The following is a 23015-nucleotide window of genomic DNA, read 5'->3' as shown; positions in this document are numbered from 1 at the left end:
CCAAAACGCTTGCCTCCACTTGGTTGGCTTGAGTCTGTCAAGGGCCTTCCAGCAGGAAACAGACAGGTTTGCTACTTCCTGTGTTGCGTGTATTTCTCATCTCCTTCACGTCATGAATGCCTATGAACAATTAGGATGTTTTTTTCCCCGCTGAAGTCACTCTACTAGAATAGCCTCTGACCACGTCGCCTGCTCCGGGCCAGATGCAAACAGGCAGAGCCCAGAGGGGGCCGACTGTGCCGGCGATAAATCCCCTGTCACAACACATTAGCCCGGCCGGGCCATTTGGTGGGGATGATTGCGGCTTACGTCAAGCCTGTTAGTCTTTAGCACTGCTAACCAGAGAGTGACTTGATATACGGCCAGCGGCTCTCATTCACCTCTCCGTACTCCCACTTCCCAGCATTTTCCCAGGACGGCCGAGGGGGGGAAATGTGAAAGGGGTGTTGATAAAGGTTGCTGGGCCTCCCCCTCTTTTTATATATATTTCTTCCCAGAACTCTGACTTTGCCAGGACACAGACACAGTGTCACAATGTTGTTGCCTCGTTCTGTCCTGTGCAATGTTTTGTGAACTCAGTTCTTGTCTTCTTTTCTCAGGCTGTAACGGGGAGATGCTTCGGTGACAGGGACTTCCGAGGAGCGTTGGAGAATGGGATACTGCTGTGCGAGTGAGTTTGACCCAAGTTCCTTACTTATGTCCTTCCAGTTAATATGTATTAGACTCTACTGGTGGTCTCTCAGGACCCACATTTCCTTTTCCTAATCGTGAAGACATGAAGAGCCCTTCCAGTATTTTTCTAATCTCTTTAAATGCAATAACAAAAACAAACAACCTTTTGCCAAATTCTCCTATTGCAATTATCCCTGTTGTCATACAAGTATGTGCATTCCCTTTAGTTATTATCAGTGGCTCTTTGTTTTGGGGTCCTGGGGGCAGTGAACAGGTCCAATCTCCTCCCTCAAAACTCATCAAACACACAATCCTACAACTCCAAAACGCTCTGGCGGACAAGTTGTGACCTGCCTGTTCACCACAATATGAAATCATAACGCAACAATACGAGACAGAGTGGTTTTCCAGGCAAATGAAGGGCCGGAACTACATTCCAGAAGTACCTTCAGTGCGGAGGGATTTGAAAAGTGCATGTTTAGTGCAGCTGCTCCCATCAACAAAACAATAAGCTCGACGTCTGGTCACGACGCAACTTCGTGGTTGACAGCGATGATGATTCCTTTATTAAAACAGGACCCACAGTCTGACCAAAACCAAGGCAGTTACTACGACACCGTCTGAGGTGTCACTGTGTCCCTCCGCCCAGCGGCTCACTCAAGAAACTGGTTTCCAGTATTCGCTTCTTGTGTCCTAATGTTACAGAACCCTCTACACTATCATTTCATAACGTGGTGAATGTGCAGATCAAAACTCTCTTTTGAAGGGAGTGAGGGAGACCGACACCATTCACTGCCAACCTGGATCTCAAAACAACAGCCACTGATCATTAAAGGGAATCTACCTGCTCACGTGACCGTATACAGATTATCACAATAGGCGAATTTGCCAAAAATGTTGAACCATCACTTTAAAGACTTTTTTTTTTTCTTTTTCTTTTGTCTTCGTGGCTCAATGATCAGAGAAACTTGAGTTCCGCCCAAATTGTCCTCTGGTGAGACAATTAAACTCTCAACTGTGCGCTGGTAATGAGTCGACGTGTTGACAGATCACCAAAAACACACACAGACACCTGCAACACATTCCTTTCTGCCACGTTCAGTTACTCAAGCACCGTTTTGACACCGTTTTTTTTCCCCTGTATTGTCAACACAGACGCGACATCCAATTTAGCAGATTCCCTGCTGCTTTGGGAATTCCTCTAATGTAACAAAACAAAACAGTGGTCCTCTGATCGTCCAGATGCTTCATTTTTTTTGTCTGTTGGACAGATATGTAACATTCCATATTGGAACCGTGGAAATTCCCAGGGGTGTAAATCATTTTTCTTACAAAGCTGCTGCAGCCTCTTCCAAACAGCGCCCTATCTACTCAGATGTAGATGCTGTCGGTCTCCCGAAAAACGACTGGTCGGTGCATTTTCTTCTTCCCGGTGAAAAAAATGGGACTCGCTTTGGTGCCGTTTGGCAGGCATCTGTTGCTTAATATTTGCATGGAAAAGAAAAGAAAAAAGCCTCCGTGTCTGAATGCAAATATGAATGATCATTATGTTTCTGTGTTTTTATTCACTTTGTATGAAGTTGACTGCAGTTTGCCAACGTCTCCCAGGATTGTCGTGCATCATTTATTGATTAGAAGTAATGGGCCATGGTCAGTTACTCTTCATTAACGCTGCTGGGAAAAAAAAAAAAACTTCTGGCAGCTGCTCAGTCGTGAACAGGCAGCTTCAGGAGCTGCAGCCTTTCCCCGTCTCTGCCTCTGGCTCCAGTTTCATCCTTTGTGTTGGCCTTTCAGCACAGCAAACACAGTCACGATTATGCTTGGCCAAAAGGAAAACCCGCCCTCTCGCACCCCGTCCGTATAAAATATCAACGGTCCCTGTGATGTCGCTGGCGTTCCGAGGGACATCTTGCGCTGAGACACCATAATCCAGCTTTTCATCGAGCCATCGGCCTCAACCCAGAGATTTCCTGCCGGACTGAAAACTTCCCAGAATAAACGGCAAACAAGCCCAAGAGTGGGATGTTGCTCTTCGGTGAAACGCACACTGTCTGTGTAGGAGGGGAGAGAGCGAACAATTGATGCAGGGGAGACAATGCCTTGAGAATACTGCAGCGTTTCGCTTCAGTCAGATACACGACAAAGTGAATCACTTTGGTTTCGAGGGGAAAATGCACCAACACCAACACCATTCAAAAATAAAGTGTGACGCTTTGGCAGGTTTCGTGCAGGAACGTGATTGGAGGAGGCAGGCATGACTGCACTGATCCTGCACCGTGACAAAGTCTTTAACCTTGCAGATCTGCCTGCGAAGCTCCTTAGATTAACTGGAATATGACCAGTGTCGTAGTTGAGAAGGAGGCGGGGTCTGTATTTTATTTTATTTTTTGTGAGTTGTGACACATAGCTGTTTTTGTCACAGCTCTCTCGAGGACGCACTCCCTGTCCTCCCCTTCCCGGATGACTAACTCACTTTTTAAGATGTTATTGTCAACCAATGGCACGACAGTGTGCGTCAGCTGAAGTTTATGCTTCCTCCCCGGTGTTCCTGACAGGTTGCTGAGCTCCATTAAACCCGCCCTGGTGAAGAAGATCAACAGGCTTCCAACTCCCATCGCTGGCCTGGTGAGTCCTCCATGGCATCGTTTTACCCTCATATGTGCTTTACTTCCTGTTTACGTACCTCACACCTCTACCTTCCCTTGTCCAGCATATCTTTATTTCACTTACACTGTAGTTGTCATTCATCGTTAGTTGGAGTTAAATTAATGACAGTGTGGGTGCATTATGGTCTGGTGTTTATCATCGTGCAACAAAGCGCTCTTTGTTGAACTTGCCAGAGTTGGAGTTATACAATCTCTCTGTTTATGTTTCAACGATCTAAAAAGAAGAAAGAAAGAAAAGCCTTGTCACAGTTTCACATGTCACACCTTTTTGTCCTGCTGAGTTTGGAATTTCATATTTGGAAAAAAAAAAACCACCAAACATCACCTGAAGCAGAAACTGCCAACATACCCCCGACGTTCATCGCGCCGCTCGCTGTTATCCAGACTTTGTCTCGTCAAACCGTCTGGCGGAGGTTCAGTTCCACACACCCGCTGAGATGTTGACATCCAACCAATCATCAACTCCACACTGAAACGCTTTCATTGAGTTTTCTGCTGGCATGTCATCTTCAGACTTGACTTTCTCCCCCAAAAATGTGTATTTTAAAATCTAAAAATTGATGATTTCCAACAAGGTGTCCCAGTGATAGGACAAAACTCCATCTTTTACTTTAAGCATTGTTTTTACAGAGTGCGTACCAAAGAACACAGATGGTAACAAGCCCTCCATGATGTCACATAGGGCTACAGTTGGTGTTTTATGGATACAAAGAGTGTTTTTCCTTTGGATAATCAACCATGGAAGGCTGCAATCTGGCATCCAGAATGTAAGAAAAAGCTCTAAATGACTGTAGCAGCACCGTAAAAGACTTCCCTCCACCGGGATGGATTTCCCTTTAATGCATAAACACTCTTTGCCTCCAGCTTTGAATCGGAGCCTGTGAGGTTCGGCCGACTTGAACTCTGATACATTCCACTAGATTACAGTGCAACACAGTGGAGCCTTTTCATGATGTCTTAAGGCCCTGATCTGGATGAAGTGACCTTTCAGGACCAGAGGCCGCCGTGTAAACAGGCACCCTGAAAGCCGAGCACGCTCGCTCGCTCTCCAGCTAAATGCACTTGCGAGGGTCCAAACTTCCTTTTCTTTCGCCGCTTTCAAACATCTGCAGAGTTTACAGGCTGCCGCCGTCTATTTGTCGGGAAGTCTGAGTCCAGCCAAAGTGGATGTTCTTATCTGAATTCTGTCACTAATGGGAACCAATGAGCCTTCTCTGGCTTTGGCAAGGTGTAGATAGTATCTCGCTCTTGTTTCTTTTTCCCTCTTTTTCCCTTCGTGGCCAAAATAACATTTGATTCCGCTGCTTTAAGCCATTTACATCCCTTGATTATATTAACATAAGGTGTGTTTACTTTGAAATTGCAAACATTTACCTATCATGTAAGAAAAAAAACCTCCCATGCATTTAAAAAGACTTTCTTGTCAAAAATGAATCTAGTCAAAAATGTTGCTTTCTTGTTTTTTTTTTTCTTTAATTTGATATTTGAATGCAAATAGAACCCAAAATTGAAAAACTTTCAGAATCTGTGAAGCTGTTTCATTGTCACAAGTTAATTTTTTTTATGGTATTTGTAGAAAAAAATAATAGTTGCACTTGCAATTGCAAATTAAGAAAACTCAGCTTCTTAGCCTCTTGTAGACAAATAACATTCACTCTGGTCACTGATTGGCCCAGAGAGACGACAACATGTTTACATTCCCAGTTTTAGCAGGTCACATGAAGTGACGTTTGAAGAGAAATCACACCTGCTGGTATTATTCCAGTGTAAACAACGCCGCCCTTTAGCGTGTCGCTGCTTCCATAAGTCCGTCTCGAGCCTGTCGCAGCTGAGCGGGGATTTTTTTTCCCTCCGCCCCTCCCTCCCTCGGCTGTGATTAAAGAGGTGAGAAACGCATAAACAAGGCGGTCTGCTGTTATCTGGCCTATCATAATAAAACACAGGCGACTCCCCCTTCCTCTTCCTGTTTTGGGGCTAATGGGAAAACGAGTCTCAGGAGGAGCTGTGGCTGTTCCGTAATTAGAGCCGCTGCCTCCGTGTCGCTGCTGCTGCTGCTGCTGCTGTGGCAGCAGCGGCTGCGTGACTGCGCGTTAGGCTGACCAGGTCGGCTGTTGAGTCGCTCTCTGTTCCCCAGCCACCCCTCCGCCTCACTGGCGTGCTTGTGTTCCACAGTGTGCAAACAGGCCTGAAAGTTGAATGGTGGTAATTCACATGTTCTTTTGAGCGTGTCGCTCTCCAGGCGCGATGGTCAGAGGCGCCAAAACAAAATTTAACCTCTGACTGTTGCAAAAAAAAATAAGTTGATATCCAGAAAACTGCCATATTTAACCCTTTGTTCACAGCCTCCTGCAAAAACCTGTCAGAATGCTGTTGGAATGAATTTCGCTTGAAATTAAAATTAAACCCTTTAAAAATTTGAAAATAAAAACAAAAATATTTGACTGGTGCTGCAAGTCCACAAATAAACCCCCAAAATATATATATTTTTAATTTGTTTTCAATATCTGCACATATATTTAACATGTGTTTATACAGACTCCTCCAGACTCCGCCCTCGTGATCCCTCGCCAGACACATTCAGCTGTCAATCACGTCTCTGGGGTCGACGCCCAGTTTCCTGTCTGACTGACCTTGCGGGTGACCACAAAGTGATTGGCCACTTCTCTAAACACATGCACGCACGCACACACACACACACACACACACACACACACACACGCACTGCACTTTAAACACCCATCTAAGTGACTCTGATAGCATTCGGCTAATTTGATCCGGTGTTGAGCTCCTGTGATTGTTGTGGCTTGTTGCCTGTCGCAGCCTGTGAAACACCTTCTAGTGGAAGCTGTGGAGCGAGCTGAGTCTCTGCCGAGGTCGCCATGGCTCTGTGGCAGCTGAGATTGTTGTTGCCAAAATTGCCGAATCTCCGTGTCGCCCCCTAGCTCCCATTTCTCAACTCCCGGTTTGGTGTCTCGTCTTACAAACAGGGTTCTGTCTTGTTCTGTTTTTTTTGGTTTTTTTTTCATCATTGGGCTCATTAGTGCGGGTCCCTTTACACTGGCTGCAGGGCCAACATGGACCTTACAGTGGCGGGTTTCAAAGTAACCAAGATGACCAACGAATACTGACTCTCGGCTCTGTTTGTTACAACTTCAATCTTAAATGTTGCGACTGGAAGAAAACTGTAAAACTTTTGTTTAACTCCACAGTTAAAACTGCACAAGCTGTGAGCGTGAAGAGTAATTAGCACGAAATTAATGACTTCTTGCAAGGGAATTCCTGTTGCTGGACACCGTTGCACATCCAAACCATCTAGAGGTCAGCAAGTACAAGTGGTCAGCGACAGCAACGGCAACTTTTCAAATAGGTTTCGCCGTATTTTCAAAGGGTCTCTAATCACATGTGAATATCAGCACATTGTTTCTTTGTTTTGGTGTGTGCAAGAGATACGGTGACTTCTGGGGACAATCAGGGTGGAGAGGAAGCGGTGACACCCAGAGGGAGGGAGGGAGGTGGGGAGGGAAAGCTCTGCCTGCACGGCCCCTCCGTGAGAGACAGAGAGAGGGAGGTGTAGACACAAAAGAGGGCGAGAACCTGGGAACGGGAGAGGAGGCCGCGTCTCAGGTTGCGGCCGACAAAGAGCGCGTCTCCGAGCGGGAGAGGAGGGTAAGAGGAGAGCCGAGGCCGGCTGCCGGGGAAAGTAGGTGAAGGGGAGACGAGACACTGGAAGGAGTTTAAAAAGTGAGAGCTGCGGCCATCTGATGGAGGAGACGACACCATAAAGAGAAGAGCGGCGGTGTCACCTTCCCGTGGAGCAGGTGCCCTGGATGTTGCGTCTGTGGAAGTGAAGAGGCGCAAAAAGATTTTGCATCTAAGCTGGTAAAATCAGCCTCAGTCTCATCGCTTCCCACTGCACAACCGGGTCCAGTGTTTCGTTTATGCATTTTTCCTTGTTGATTTTTTTAACTGCCCTGCTGGTTCACAGGTTTGCATGCTTGAATTTGCATGAGCCGTGTGGCTTCACGTGCACACAGGCGCGGTGTGTGTGGCGCTGGAGGGTGAAGCCTCGCTTCAGTTTGGGACCCAGGGGTCCGACAGTGCGGGACGTCATCCTGTTAGTCAGATTAGGGCGTCTGGAAGTGTGGACAGTTTAAACCTGTGTGTGTGTGTGTGTGTGTGTGTGTGTGTGTGTGTGTGTGTGTGTGTGTGTGTGTGGGTGTGTGTGTGTGTGTGTGGGTGTGGGTGTGCGCGCGTGTGCGTGTGCGTGTGCGTGTGCGTGTGCGTGTGTGGGTGTGGGTGTGGGTGTGTGCGCGGGTGTGTGTGTGGGTGTGTGTGTGCGGGTGTGTGCGCGTGCGTGTTTATTTTTAAATCGTGCTCCGTCAGCTGGACGCTCCGCTGCTGAAAGTGCTATGAGTGTGTGTTTCCATGATAAGTATGAGGGTGAATCAGACTGTGTGTGATGTGAATTGTGCGTGTTTTTTTCTTGTTGTTTGTGTCGCAGGACAACCTGGGCGTGTTCCTGCGCGGATGTGAGGAGCTGGGACTGAAAGGCTCGCAGCTCTTCGACCCCGGAGACCTGCAGGACACGTCGACACGCCCCGCTGCAAAGTAAGAGGCGGAACACCTGTCTGTGTTTGCTTGTGTGCTTGGTTTTCTCCTCGTCTGCTCTGCTGTTTTTTTCCCCCGCCCTCTGATGTGATTGCGTTGTTTGTATACCCTTTATTCAAGGCGTCATTGGCATTCTTTCTAGTTCGCAGTTTTTGTAATTACTGCTGTCTGATAAAAGCAGTATTTCAAGTTTTTGGATTCAGTCTTAATTCACTAAAAAGACTGTTTTTCTATTCTTTACCAAACAATGTCTGATGTTGCAACTTTATTTTTACACTAGTTTCTTTTCTCCTCTTTTTTTTTGTTTTTTTTTACGCAGCCCCTGTGGCTCCTGCCTCAGTCAGCAGATCCTTTTTGTAATCTAAGCAAGATGTTTTTATTGTGTATAATAAAGATGAAATAGGGTCTTTTGCGCCTCGGTGGCGAAACAGAAAAATAAATTATGGTAACCCTTCAGAGAATATTACTCCCGCCGTTAATCAAACCAATAAAGGAACAACAAAGAAAGAAAAAATGAATGAGGAGGCGCTCGGTCTGGCGCGTACATGCAGTTCTTTTATTCTGAAAGGGGCGCTCGGCTTTGATGTGGCGCCGTTCAGCTCATCTGACTTGACTGTGATTTATATTAGCTGGCGGTTGTGGCAACCCGAGTGACGGCAGCCTCCACAACCTTGTCTTGGCTCCGCCCACTTTGGCCAGCGTGTTCAGGCTCTCACCTATATGTTCTCGTTACATGTATAAGGCTTAAATCAGCCGCCTTCCCCCCTCCCAGTGGAATTTTGCCTACAGGCTCTGTTCCCACTACTCACCATACAGTGAGTCCGTGATCACTTTATTTATGCTCCAGTTGGATCCGGCCGACAGTGTTCCATGAAGGGAACCCCAAGATCAATGGAATATCTGTTCCGCTGCTTTGGTACATACGTAATAATAAAGGCAGCCTTGTGTAAATGGACTGCCTGTATGCACTGCTGTGTGTGTGTGTGTGTGTGTGCGTGCGCGTCGCACTCCGTCAGTCACCCTGTCTGCGCGACGAACAATCGCCCCCGTTGAGCGCCAACATAAATAAGTGGCTGACAGTCAGTGGAAGTGCGTGTCAGCGGAGCAACAATAGCAGAGCTGCGGGACACAAGTGATCTCTGTCCAAACACAACTCAAGTTGACATCACTCACTCGACCGTGACTCTGTATGTCCACCACAGTGCCAAGTGTGTGTGCTTTTTCTCTGTTGATATAATGTGTGTGTGTGTGTGTGTGTGTGTGTGTGTGTGTGTGTGCGTTTGCATTGCCGTTGTATTGTCCACACTGGCTATGCAGAGAGAAGCCTGGCCTGTTTGCGTCCGGGACATTTGATTTTTTTTATTTAAGTCTGCTGAGGTGTTTGTGTGTAGCCTGCGTTATCAAATTCAACAACGTGCAGGTCTCTTATTCCTTCTTCATTCATTCCTTCTTCACCACTAGGGGGTTTGCTTGAGGAACGTGCTTTGACAGCATGTTGGGAAAAAATGGAAAATAGTGACTCTTGTTTCGCAAAAGGTGCACATCCATCTCCAATCTGAAGTTTTCAGCCACTTGTCAAATTGTCCAACCAAATCATTTACACTTGCAGATTGTTTGTCCGCCTTTTTTTTTTTTTTAACTCATGCGCTAAAAATATTTGTCACAGTGGGAAAAAAGAAAGTGTTGCCGTGGTGACAAAGGCAAGAAAATGAGTTCAAGCATGTTTCCTTATATCCGCTCTCTCCTCAGGTAGATTAAAGGAAAGCAGCCTGTCTGATGAGTTCACTCATCGATCCCTGCAGCTGCACGCGCCCACTTGTCTCTCACTCTTTTCCACGTCAGGAAAAAGTCACGCAACTGCAATTTTAGTTTGAGATCCTCAGGGCTTCTTTTTTTTTCTTTCTTCTTCTTCTTCTTCTTCTTAAGCTGCAGCCTTTTTACACGTCACACAATCTTCTGCTGTCTTGGAACAAAGCCCCAATGAGCCAGTCTTCTAGTTTTCCAAGGTGTGTTTCTGTGTCACTTTAGACGGGATCAGATATCAGACGGAGCCTCAGGGCTGTGGAGACGATGCACGGAGGAGTGTTGTGGGTAAACGGAGCTTCACGGAGGAGCCGACGCTCGTAGCCGCACCGATGAGCAGCTCTTGAGCTTCTCCGTTTTACATGTCCTCATCACTTCTTTCTGTTTTGCACGTGATGCAGTCAGAATTACATGCAAGCCGGTCTGCCTCTGCTCGGGGTTTGAACTTTGACGTCGCAGCCGGCACATCAGAATACATCGACCATCAGAAAAAAACTGTTTGCAATATGCGTTCCTGCCATTAGGTGTCACAAAACCCTCCACACTGCACCTTTGAATAAAATGTTTTTTGAAATAATTTTAGCATTTTGAATTTTGTTGCAACACTTTCCCCCCCCCCCCCAGATGGAAGGAACCCTCTGTTTTATGAACCAAGTGTTTATTTAAGTAACTTTTTTTCCTGTCAAGTCTCATGAGCCGCAGAAATCATTTGTGATCTGCAGATTGGATTCAAATTTCATGTGTTTGGAATATGTGCGCTCCTCAAGCGCAGGAGAGGTACACAGTGTGTTCCCACAATTTGGTGTGTAAGTGGGCGTCCATTCCAACCTGCCACTTACAGCTCCAACTGGCGAGCCACAGGATTTTCATTTCTTTTCATTTTGCCAACACGGCTGTGGCCTGTGGCTCCTGAGAACACTTAGCAGTTTGAACGTGTGTGTGTATGTGTGTGTGTGACATCTATCCATCTATCCATCTATCCATCTATCCATCTATCTGTCTATCTGTCTATCTATCAATCTATCAATCTATCAATCTGCAGCCAAGGCTGATTCCTCCGTTTATTCAGTAGATTTTGTGTTTTTTGTGTGTGGGAGTTGTTGATTTTATGAATGTGAGATTATTCTCTAAATCACTCACCAAGGCATTTCTCTCTCTCTCTCTCTCTCTCCCTCTCTCTCTCCCTCTCTCTCTTCCCCCCCCCCCACCCCCCCTCTCTCTCTCTCTCTCTCTCTCCCTCTCTCTCCAGGGGAAGCGACTGCAGCCGAAAACTCAAGAATGTAAGTGATGCTTGCGGACGACAGTGGGCAGATATGTTTGTGTGCTAAATGCATGTTTGCGTGGAGACTGTCATTATGGTCTGGTAGCTCCGTCCGCGCTGTGGCTGTCGCGCTATTTTTTTTTGTTCCTTTTATTTTTTTGTTTGTTTGACTGTTTTGTTGCTTTGTTGTTTGTCTTTGTCATGTCCGCTGCAGCTCTGTCACTTCTGCCTGTTTCCTGCATCTGATGTTGTCTAATTATTTCCATCTTTTCTGCCTCTTAAACGATCACGTTCAGTTGATCCGCTTTCAAATGTTTTGTCACCAGAATGTCTCCCCTCTATTCCATTCTAATACTTATAGTGGTTCGTTCTCCTTTGTTCTCCTCTCTGTAGTCACTGTTTAATCTGTAGTTCTGCCTCCAATTTATAGAAAGTTTAATTTTATAAGATAGACCATGTATACAGTGTCTTTGTGTTCCTGTTTAAAGCAACCTAACATAGTTTTCTATACCTGGCCTGCTTTGGAACTGTTTGACTTTGGTCGCGTGCCCGGCGCCCTATTGTAGCAGCACATCTGTCTAATCTCTCGCTAAAATACTCTTTCCTTCTCTTTCGCACCTCTTTAGTTTCTCTGGCACCTCTTGTTCCTTACAAACAAGACGTGCACCTCTAAACTCTGGTGCAACCTCATTAGAGGTGCCCCAGCGGGCAGCCAAAGTGATGCAGTCGTCTCCTCGTCCAGCTGGAACCTCTTTGAAACCTCTGCTGAAACCACTCTCCCCTTTTACAAGTCAATGAATTGTCGAGATGACTTTGAAAATTTCACTTTTAGGATTTAAATGAACGACACAGTGGCGCTTTAATGCTGCTTTAAGAACGCTGCTACATCACTGGCCCGGCCCACTCTGCAGTCTCCCTCTCTCTCTCTCTCTCGCTCTCTCTCCCTCTCTCTCACTCGCCCTCTCTCCCTCTGTTAGAGTGTTATCCTGCACAAGCTGCAGAGCCGGCCGGGGCTGCTGGATTATTTCGCTGACGGCACAGAGGGAGTCTCTGTGGCAGTATCCAGCATTTCTCAGCAGCGCTTAGTAATGCGGCCCTCCAGAGCTCCAGCCCGGACCTGCTAACTTACCGCGATGTGATGCTGCCTATACGCTGTGGATCTGCTCCGCAGACTGCAGACTCAGGACGTGCACTCGGACTCTGCAGCAGCTGTTTGTGCGCTGCCTTGGCGCACCGACAAGTGAAGAGACTGCAGCTCCCGAGGGGGGAAATGCATCAGGGAGGTGTTGCCTAGCAAAACCGATTGGATGTCGCCGCGTGGATTGCTCTCAGGTCGTCGGAGTGACGAGATCGCTGTCGTGCAAGTGTGAACAAGAGGGGCTGATTATGTAAGTGAGACTGGCGGCGGATGGTCTGCTGGGGTTCCTGCATCTCAGAACCTTCTGGTGCCTGCAGTTGACGTGCAGCGGTGCTTGTGTGGACACGCAGGTGATTTCTCTTTTGCGTTCCCAACCCATTTGTGTGTACGAATCGCTTCAGTGCGCGTTTGTTTGCACACTGAACCATTCTTTTCAGTGACACGTCTTTGTCAGGCCAGACGGCAGCTGAGAAGTTAAGGAGGCAGTGGGATCAGAGTGGAGCACGGCTGCGTCGGCCCTCTCTTGTGTTTCCATCGGTCAAACTGCATCCGACTGCGTTTCCGACTGAGTTTTGAGCTGAGTCGGTCGGTGCAGGTTGTTGCAGGTTGTTGCAGGTTGTTGCAGATTGTGTTGTGTCTCCCCACAGCAGTTTGGATCGATATGAGCGGGAGCACATCTGGTGTTGACCCATTTCCGCCGTGCGAGCCGGCACAATTGCAGACGGTCCAATGGGTGACGCTCTGCTGCCTGGGCCTCCGAGTTTAGCCGCTGTTAAAGCAACGACAGCAAAAAGATCTTTTTTTAGTGTTTTAGCACAGTAACAAATTCATTTAGTGGCCGTAGCGGAAGTGCACAGGAACTGTGTAATAGTTCCAGTTTGATCCCAGGTGATGTGGAATCCTGCCTCAGCAGATCTTTGATTCAACTCTGCTTCACCGCATGAAGAAAAGTTTCCCATGGGATTCAGCTGAGTTTGGGAGACTCCTTTTTTCTCCGCCGTTCATCCTTCATCGTGTGTTTGCACAGCAGGCTGTTTGCACTGACAGTACGACTGAAATAAACACATTAAGCCGCGCTGAGCTTTCTTATCAAAGCCATCCCTGTGGAGCTCCCCGGTTGACATGGACACAGTAAATATAGCCTGAGCACCGCGCCAGCGAGGTGCAGCTCTGAGTGATCCTCCCGTCATCTCGGCCACTCTGCACCGGCTGTTTTTTTTCCTGTGGTCTAATGAAAAGAAGATGTGAATAAAGGGGTGACGCTCTCACTTAGGAGGCCGCTTTACGAGCAATTACCGCCTCTTCCGCTTCTGAATTCACCAGTTTAGTGCGTTGGAAAGAGGTGAGATTAATTTGATGATTGCACAAGCAGCCAAAGAGGCTAAGAGGCAAATATAAATTGCAGTGACCCCAGAAGGAGAAGCTGACAGGTTTCGGGAAACAGGTTAGGTCCCTCTTTGGGAAATTGAAGATTGGTTTAAACCTGGGAAATAAACTGTGTGGAAATGGTTTTTAAGTGTCTGTTTCTGGTTTATCAAACTCTGACTCTGACTACTCTTTTCCAGACGTCTTATCTCCATCATGTTCTCTGACTGTATCCATTCCTCCCTTTAGGTTCTAATCACCATCTATTGGTTGGGCCGCGCCGCCAACTGCTGTACCTCCTACAGTGGGCCCACGCTGGACCTGAAGGAGTTTGAAGGCCTGCTGGCACAGATGCGAAAGGTTTGCAAAGTCAAATGAAGCAGATTCCAGGCCTGAAGTACAAGTGCAGTTTTACTTCTGGGCTTTCATGAGCACAGTTGGACTTTCCCCTCAACAGTTGGCACAACTGATCCTGAATCTGTTGCCTTCTAATGGGCGAGCAGCTTCCGTACCGTTTCACAGTCTAGTTTTTATTTGAGTTGAATGTTGACTTGAAGCGTTTTCCAGTTTCTGAGTTAAAAGTTTGCTCTGCTCCAACTGTTTTTACGAGGGATTTTACAGACACCGGCTAATTAATTGTCATCCTCCCCCCCCCCTGCTGCAAAGTACCGTTGCACTGACATTTAAAAGCCTCCAGTAGTCGGATATCACATCAATATTTGTTGCAGCTGTATTGCAAATCTCGGCGCAAACACAGCTGCTGGAGCTCAGTGTCGACGTTTAACTGTTGGCCGCCTTTCTGCAGAAAATCACTGCTTTGATGCCTGCACAATCCAAACGCACCATCAGAAGCACAGAAATTAGACTAGACTGCTTATTTACGGTTGCACTAAATGAGTGTGTTCCTCAGGCATGCGCTGACCAATCAGAAATTATCTTTTACTACAGCGTAGAGTCCAAGATGACCTCTTGAATTTGGTCCTTTGGCCGTCCATCACGACTTGATCCCACTTCTTCACTGACTAAACTTTGAAGAACGTAGCTGCCTTCTTTTATAAATGATGTCACCCAGAAACCATGACGGTCCATTACACTATTTGACTTTGCGATGACCTGCTCTGTAAAATCAAGAAAATTCTGCCAAGGGCACCAGAATAATTTCTCCAGATGTTCGGGCTTCGCAGCCGACCATAACAAAGCCACGTTTCTATGACGCAGAATGGAAATGAATGATGCAACAGGAGCCAGAATCCAAAGGGAACACATCAGGCTGACACATTAAAGCTGAAACTGTTGCTTTTGAAACGTTTCAGACGAAATGCATGAAGTTCAGCTAAACCCAAATTGCACCTCTGCTTCACTGCGCTGTTGTGTAGACAGAGACGCTGCAGCCAAGCCAAGTTCAAAACACTGTGTTTGAGTTCTTGAAGTTGCATAACAAGCGCGTTCCTGGGGTCAGGAACGGGAAGTGTTTAAGTAGACAGGAAAATAACCTTTTGTCACCTTCCATTAGTTTCATGGTCATGTTATCAGAGGGAAACTGGGGGGGAGGGGAGGGGGGGTCAACAGTGTGAAGAGAAAGTGATTTTTTTAAAAAAAAATCCAGTATCCCTTTGCAGGACACCTGAGAAATAATAGTTCATCAGAGTCACTTTAATGCCTGGGAAATCACGTTTTTCATGTGCAACGTTAAAGAGTTCAAAAATTATTTATTTTTATCACAAATATTGTTTCGTGTGTCTTGCAAGTCAGTTAATGTCATAGAAAGTTTGTTTGCTTCACTTTTCAAAGAATGCAGTTCTGTGATGTCACAGAGGGCACTAACACCCCCTCTCCTGTGCGATAAATGACACCCCCTGCCAAATGCTGGCTCCGCCCCTAGTTTGTTTCTCCTTCCAGACACATGCAGGGTCCAACCAGGCAGACTGTAAACACAAGGCTAAAAAGACTATTTTTACACTTAATGTTAATGATCATGCTGGTACTTATACTGGAGTTGGGGATAAAACGTAAAGACTTGCGAATGGGTATAACCGGTCTTCAAATGGTTTTTGGGGAACATTTCTTTGCATGAAGTTTACCTCCAACGTGTGCCGCGCTAATGACCCCGACCATTTCTTTGTGACCGTCCAGGAGGCAGAGGAGGCAGAGAGCCCCAAACGCAGCATCCGGGACAGCGGCTACATCGACTGCTGGGACTCCGAGCGCAGCGACTCTCTCTCCCCGCCACGGCACGGCCGCGAGGACTCCTTCGACAGTCTGGACTCCCTCGGCTCACGCTCTCGACAGACGCCGTCGCCGGACGTCCCGGTCACCCGCGGCAGCAGCGATGGTAGGAGAATGCTTCCGCACTTCCTGGTCCACGTGTTGCATCAGGCGGGAGGTTGCGGGTTTGAGCTGCGCAGTGGCCTCTGTGTCATTTTTAGGCACCTTGAAATATATTTAGGGAGGAAAGTGACTCCACTTTGGGCCTCTAACTTCCTGGCGCCTCACTCACTTCTTAATAATCCATTTTCAATACCTGCTTTTTCCTGAACTCAGAGTCACCGGGGTGTGCTGAAGCCTCTCCCAACTGTCATAGGGTGAAGGCAGGGTGACACCCTGGACAAGTGGCCAGTTCATCGCAGGGCCACATACAAAGGCAAACAAACATACCAACCATTCAAACTCTCACGCACCTACGGTCAATTTAGTTTCCAATTCGCATCACACACATGTTTTTGCACTGTGGGAGGAAGCTGGAAAAGCCGGAGAGAACCCACACAGACCCGGGGAGAACATGCAAGCTCCACACAGAAAGGCTCCAGGCCCAGAATTGAACCCACAACCTTCTTTGCTGTGAGACGATAGATACGACACAACTGCTGCTGGCTCTTACCCGAAAAGCCCCAGAATGACACCAAACAGGAAGCCTAGCTAATGCTAAAAAGAGATTAGCGGAACTGCTACAAAAGTGTTAGCAGCATTAGACAACAGCTTTACACAATATGTTCAAGAAGAGCAAAGAAGAAACGACACTAAAGGGTTTTGTCGCATCTGTAACCAATAGGAAGCCTTGAGCTCGAGCTACCTGGCAACAAAAGCAGTAAACTCCTTCAGTGATGGACAGTCAGCGTTCAAAATTTAGCCCCAACTATCCAAACACGTTCCGCAGTCTCTTTACCAGATGGATGTGTGAGATAAATCTAAACGACGGGGGGAAAACGTTCCATGAGGCGGGTCCGGCTCATTGTCCGGGTGAACGGCCACCTGAATTTATAGCATATCAATTATTTTTGCATTGTTCTTGCAATATTGTGGGGCCGTTTGTTTCCCTGGTTGTGACGACGCCCAGCGTTGGTTCAGAAGTGGTAAATGATCTCAGCGAAAGGCCCGTGGTGAAATATCGCAGCGACCATTGTTCCGCTTCGACAGCAGCGACGCCGAGCCGTGTGAAGGAGAGGAGGGAGGTTTTCAGTGCAGGCGCCCCTGCGTTGTTCACTGGGTTCATGTATAGCCTGTAGACGCTGCACACATGTTCTGTCTGAGGTGGTTTGTGGCTCCGCTCGTTGTGGGATGCCAGTCCTGTGTTTTCATCCTTCTCTTGGTACACGAGGAAAATATCTGCAGGCCCTTTTTTTTTTTTTTTTTTTTTTTTTTTTTTTCCCTCATGCCTGCATGGTTGCTCCCGCAACGACTCGTACCTGATGTCAGCCTGAATCGTCTGAGGGGGGAAAAATGCGCAGGGCTTTTTTACTACAATAATAAACACCGTCACATCTGTTTTGTTTTTTCTTCCTTGAAAGACTCTCTTCACTTATGTAACTTGACAGCCGCCGACAGCCCCGAATAGCTGAGGAAGAACTTGACAGCGCTGACAAATGTGGATTTACAGAAAGTGGCAGGGAGCCTAATTTCATTTAGAAGTTTACAAATATGATGATCTGTCTATTATATGATATAAATCGATCGGCATTGGATAATTTGAAGCACAGTTTGAGAGAGATAACTGTTTCAAACTGGGGAAAAAAAAAACAATAAATTAAACAATAAGAACTCAATGGGAGTTTATTTTTTCTATTAATTTATAGTAATAGATTCTCGCAGCCTTCAGATCCACAATTTGGAGCTTTAGTATCTCATCCTGCACGATAAAGCAAGATAAAGAACTTCAAAGACGTTGTGCATTTTTGTTGCATGTCTGCATTGTGTTACACGTGAGTGCAGTCCTATCGTTCCAGATTGACAGTTCATCGCCGCACACAACTGTCTCTTTGTCAATTGTTTGATCCCCCGTGTCCGGTGCCACGGTGCTTGTGTAGCTCAGAGGAAGTGCCGAGTGAGACGAGTGACAGCACTTAGGACTTAAAGACACAGGAGGGAATCTTGTACAGTGAAAGGAACGGAATGCATGATTGACAGCTGCTTGCAGTTTGACCCGAGGCTCAACTGACACCTCGATTGAGGCACCAGTGCACAAGAATCCGTGATTGCAGCAGAGGTCAGGCCAACGTGCAGAAATGATGCATCAACCAGCCTTAAATGCTCACCGAACACATCTTAATACCTGCAGGCTGGCTCAGCTTCGTATATTGTTGTTGTTGTTGTGGGGTTGTTGTTTTTTTTTTAAAGCTGCTGCTGTGGGAAAAACACAGCGGTGCATCCTGTCTTAAGTGTGTTTTTGTTTCAAGGGAAGTGCGAAAGGAAGCTGCCGTCTCCCGAAGCAGAAGCTGCTGTCACCGCCGTGTCCAGCCAGGAGAAATGCAGCCAATCAAACGTCTTGGTTGTTAACCAAACAAGCCTTGTTTTTGGGTGTTGCCTTGCGTCGTTGGTGTCGATGAGTCCGGCAAGACGGGATGTTCCCAAAACTGCTGCACCAATTTCTCATGCCCATCAGATAGACAGATGGATACGTGGATAGATGGACAGATGGACAGATGGATAGATGGAAAGATGCAATTGTAATTAGTGCAAAGAACGTTGAGTTGGACCAGTTGCACCACAGCCAATGAAAAGATTTCTCCTTTTCTTTTACATAGGAGGAAAATGCTTGTCAGGTCTGATGAAACTGCAGCAGCACTCTGTATATGTTATATATACAGGCTAACCATGGCGCTAACTGGTCCCGCCATACTCACACCTGCTGAAGAGCAAAAGTCTGGAAACTTTCCAAGCGGATTCGTGAAGATTTTCAAACTCCCAAATCCTGAGCGACAAACCAAACGTTAAACGGCTGCAGCCGCTGCAGGTGACGTCTTCGCTCTGGTAACAGTGATTATTATTTCTTTTGCACCCGCTCTGATTTAACAGTGGAGTGTGTGAGGGAGAGAGAGAGAGAGAGAGGGTTTTCAGTTTCACAGCTCCACAAATCCTGGCAATCAGAGCGAGACCCTAAATGGTACCAGCTATCAAAACCTCTCCATCTGGTGAAAATGGCTGTTTGTCTTTCTCCTTCATCTCTCTCATTTTGTCTCGAGTGCGTGCTTCACACCCCCGGAATGTGTCAATATTTATTTCATAGTCACACTGTCGGAAATTATTTGTTCATTGTTCACTGGTTTCCGGACAGATTTGCGACTCTTCGGAACCAAGTTCCACAGTCGTCCTGCATTCCCTTGCAGCACCACGACCTTCTGGTTGTTACTGATGGGAATAACCTTCAGTGGAGCTCTGGCACAGGGTGGCACTGAGCCCCGCTCGGCTCGCCCTTCAGTGTTTCCACATGTGCGAGAAGCACGTGTTCCTCCTCAGGGATGGAGGTCAGACTCGCTTGTTTCTCAGTAATTCTGGTTTCAGACTGACAGCTTGATCTTTCGCATGCCGGGTGTGTAGATGCCTCTCCTGGACCTGGATCTGTTGGTCCACGAGGCCTCGCGATCGTAAATAATCACTTTATAGAAAACTAAAGTTTTCGTCCGGAAAACAGCTAATTTAGCCCTTTGTTTATAGCAAACGCCTGCAAAAATGCAATCACATCATTCTTGGGAATTTGTCCATCCAGTCCTGGAGTCAGGAGATTTAGTCTCCATCCATCCTAAAGGGAGGCAAATTCCAGTAGCACATGTGCTGAAGATCAGATATTTTTTTTTGCGACCTCAGATAAAACCCAGCAACAGGTCTGGATTTACTGCTTCTTTCTTTTCTCTTGAAGTGCTGAGTTTGGGTTGGCGTCAGTAAAGAAAGGAAACAAATAAATGAATAGAGACTGAAGACCGGCATGCCAACAATCCATCAGCAGAAGCGCAAACACGAGTTCCTCAATCGGCGCCGTCCGCTCCTCTTTGCGTGCCCGTCCATCAGGGACGAGGCGGCGGGAGGAATTCAAAGGCTGCCGGTTCAGGGAAAGTCCTTGAGCGCTGCGCGTCTGCAAAGCCAGGTGTTGCCCCCCGGACATTTAAGAGCCGGCAACAACGTGTTTCTGATGCGACGCCGACAGACGAGGTGGAATCCCCGAGCGGATTCTTCCGCGACTCGCGGGGCCAGAACTCGCTCGGCGGAGGCAGCGGCACCGGAGCTACAAATTCAGACCTGATTTATTGGCCTGCTTTGTTTTTATGAAAACAGACCTTCCGCCTGCTGGGCGTCGATTTACGTCCCGGCGGTGGAATGCAATAAATAAAGGATCGCTGCAGTCAAAACGCATTGTGTCGACTTGGCATGCTTGCTAATCAGAGGTTTGGTCAGGCTCGTCCCCGGCTTGCGTTTTGGATTTATTTCTCTCTGACATCACCCAGTGGGAGTTTGTTGATCGTTCCTCCTCACAAAAAGCCTCGACCAAAGCCAATTCCTATGTTTGTTTGATCATATTTCATTGGAGGGCCAACAGCCTCTGTCTGTTTTTCTCGTCTTTTATTCACAATAAATGCAGGTGGGGATTAAAATAGGCTAGATTTCAAAACTATAAGATGTGAAATTCCTTAAATTCGCATTTTACGCGTCTCACAAAGTCAGTGAGCTGCCTTGAAATGACAAAAGTCATAAAAGATGTAGTAGTGAAAATCAGCCCTCTGTGATGTCATAAAGGGCAGTGGAAATAAGTGTGCAACCTTTTTTTTTTAAAACAAATTACACCAGAAATGGATGGACTTGCCGGACTTGTAGTCGCTGAGCTCCTGGCTGCTTCTCTCTGCCCCACTTCCCGCTTCCAGCTCATGACCCAATTGCCAAACTAAGAGCAATTGTGCCTTCAAACGGCTTCCAAACAATAATTCACAGGGTGGCGACTGGATATTCGAACGGCGAAAGTTCAGCCTGTTAATCTTTATGCCTCCGCCGTTACTCTTCACGACGTACGTTTAAATCCAACGACCCCGACGAGTGAACCGCTTCCCCCCGCCTCCTCCAGGCCGCGGCAGCGACTCCGAGTCGGACGGCGCCCCCCACAGGAAGCTGCCGGACATCCGCAAGGACGACATGTCGGCGCGCCGGACCTCGGTCACCGAGCTGCGGACGGTGCTGCCTTTCAACCAGTATCTGCCCAACAAGAGCAACCAGACCGGCTACGTGCCCACGCCGCTGCGCAAGAAGAAGGGCGACCGGGAGGAAGGAGGGCGCAAGAGCTGGAGTACCGCCACCTCCCCTGTAGGGGGAGACAGACCTTTCAGGTGAGTCCTGCACGAGCGGAAGTGGAAGTGTTTTCTTTTTATTTCATTCTTTTTGGTTAATATGTTGTTTCATAATGTTATCCAGCGTTTAAGGGAATTTCTTCTGCAATTAGAAAGCGTTTGAACACTGAGGAGCGTTTCAGACGTTTCCGAGGTCTCCAGGTCCTGCTGCAGCTGCTGCTGCTACTGCTGGGGCCTCCCAGGAGGCGTGGCCTCGCATACTAAACTGTGTCATTTTAAGAGAGAGAGGTTTCGCAGCCACTGGGCTTGTTTGAGGCCGACTCTCGCTGCAGTGCTGGAAGAAAGAACAGAACAAAGAAAAAAATGCAGCAAATTCAAAAAATCTTGGATCTTGGAATTTCGCCTAGTTTATCGCCGGTGCTGGAAACGGATCTTCTTTTGTGTATTATTCAAAAGATGGCCGTCACACCTTTCCTTTTCCTCCGTCTGCTGCTCCACAAATATGTGCATTTTCGTTGGCCGCCACTCTGAAATGAAGCAGATTGATTTTCTGAGGTTTTTTTATAGATGTTAAACGTCTCCACTGAGCAGAGCTTGGAAACGTTGCCCTGTTTTTGTAAAGGTTGATATTCCTGATCCTGATTCTTTAATGGCCACACAGCCGGGCCAGGAAGTGGGAAACGTTTTCTTTGCCTTCGTCTCATCTTCCTGTTGCAGTTTATTTGCCGCATGTGCTTGCATGTCTTAACGGACTGTGACTGTGTTTTCTCTCCATCCACCCTGCGTCTGCACTCATCCCGCCTCGCATCCCCCCCCCCCACCTCTCCTCTCGCTCCAAAACACCGCCGTGCGTGTCGCGCGTGGATGTTCTCCAACCGACAGCCCGACCGAGACCCCCAGTTTAGACGCCCCGCTTAGTGAGTCCCTCAGCCCCTCCCCCACCCAGCTCCCGGCACCCCGGACACAGAACACAGAGGAGAAGCCGGAGAACGAGGAGGAGCAGGAGGATGAAGGCGACCCCTCGGTTTCCGTGCCCTGCTATGAGATCCACGCGACGGGCTTGAGGAGGTGCAGTGAGCCGCTGACCTTTAACCTCCCGCCGCCCGGGGCTGAGCCCCCCGCCCAGACCTTATCTCACCTCATCGTCTCCTCCGAGCAAAGGTTCTTGTCGCTACGTTTTTCTTTCCCCGTTAATCCAGCGTTAACCACTCCGCTCTCTTTTTCCCTAACGTTGATCTGACTTAGTGAGTTCCTGCAAATCTAATGCATCTAATACTTTGAATGTTTGGGGGTTTTTTTTGTTCTATTTTGCTGCTGGCATAACAAATCATGCTTTCACCGGATGAAAAGGTGTCATTTTGCACTCTGGATCGATTGCCTGAGACAGAAAGACTGATTTTATTTTTCAAACATTCATTTATTTTGCCATCATATGCTCCTTTTTGTACTTCATCCATCCATCTCATCGAAACAGAACTCAAAGTTCTTTTTAAATGCAGAAGGTATCATTGCACAAAATGAGAAAAATCCATCGTGCACGTCTTTTGCTTGCTTCAGTTTTTCAGACAGAGTGTGTTCCGAAAATCAGCCCTCTGTGATGTCACAAAGGGCAATAAAACCTATGCCAAGTTTGTCATGGCAACGCCTCCCAGCTTGGCGTTGGCTCCGCCCTCTGAAACAACCTTGTTTTGGCTAGACATGTGAACGGTCCAACAGAGCATTAGCATTAGCAAGAAGCTAAGGGTGTAAACACAGGGTTAAATATGCTTTTCTTTCTGGAGATCTACTCTGTCCTAATCTTTCTTGGGAGGCAGGGAAGTTCTATATTGATAACTGATGGTTTAAGGCCTCTCCACTGGAGTCCAGGATGAAAAATGTATACCCTGAAAACCGGAGGAAATTACTTGGAAGCGTTAAATTCAGAACAATCAGCCTTTGATGATCTGCTCTGCTCCGCT

The 23015-nt window shown here is 47.3% G+C and overlaps 1 protein-coding gene across 9 annotated transcripts in view; it reads left to right on the top strand.

The window, feature by feature from the left end:
• The window catches only part of LOC142902705 (LIM and calponin homology domains-containing protein 1-like), a 59642-nt gene that overhangs the window by 19116 nt on the left and 17511 nt on the right, over nucleotides 1–23015 (top strand). For 6 of the 9 annotated variants that reach the window (XM_076048035.1, XM_076048036.1, XM_076048033.1 and 3 more), the window contains exons 2-8: nucleotides 600–670; nucleotides 3228–3297; nucleotides 7840–7946; nucleotides 10999–11029; nucleotides 13763–13873; nucleotides 15647–15845; nucleotides 20838–21096. In XM_076048035.1, the coding sequence (XP_075904150.1) occupies nucleotides 600–670; nucleotides 3228–3297; nucleotides 7840–7946; nucleotides 10999–11029; nucleotides 13763–13873; nucleotides 15647–15845; nucleotides 20838–21096 (848 nt within the window). Of the gene's footprint in view, nucleotides 1–599; nucleotides 671–3227; nucleotides 3298–6906; nucleotides 7218–7839; nucleotides 7947–10998; nucleotides 11030–12021; nucleotides 12399–13762; nucleotides 13874–15646; nucleotides 15846–20837; nucleotides 21097–21939; nucleotides 22219–23015 lie in introns of those variants that run through there. The other 3 variants (XM_076048034.1, XM_076048040.1, XM_076048041.1) reach the window with 3 other exon arrangements.

Source organism: Nelusetta ayraudi, unplaced genomic scaffold (assembly GCF_046127955.1).
Source record: "Nelusetta ayraudi isolate G7.1 ecotype Tasmania unplaced genomic scaffold, CSIRO-AGI_Nayr_v1 ptg000097l, whole genome shotgun sequence".
Classification (NCBI taxonomy): Eukaryota; Metazoa; Chordata; class Actinopteri; order Tetraodontiformes; family Monacanthidae; genus Nelusetta; species Nelusetta ayraudi.
Note: the sequence above shows the minus strand (reverse complement) of the source record. Positions and strands in the feature narration are given on the sequence as shown.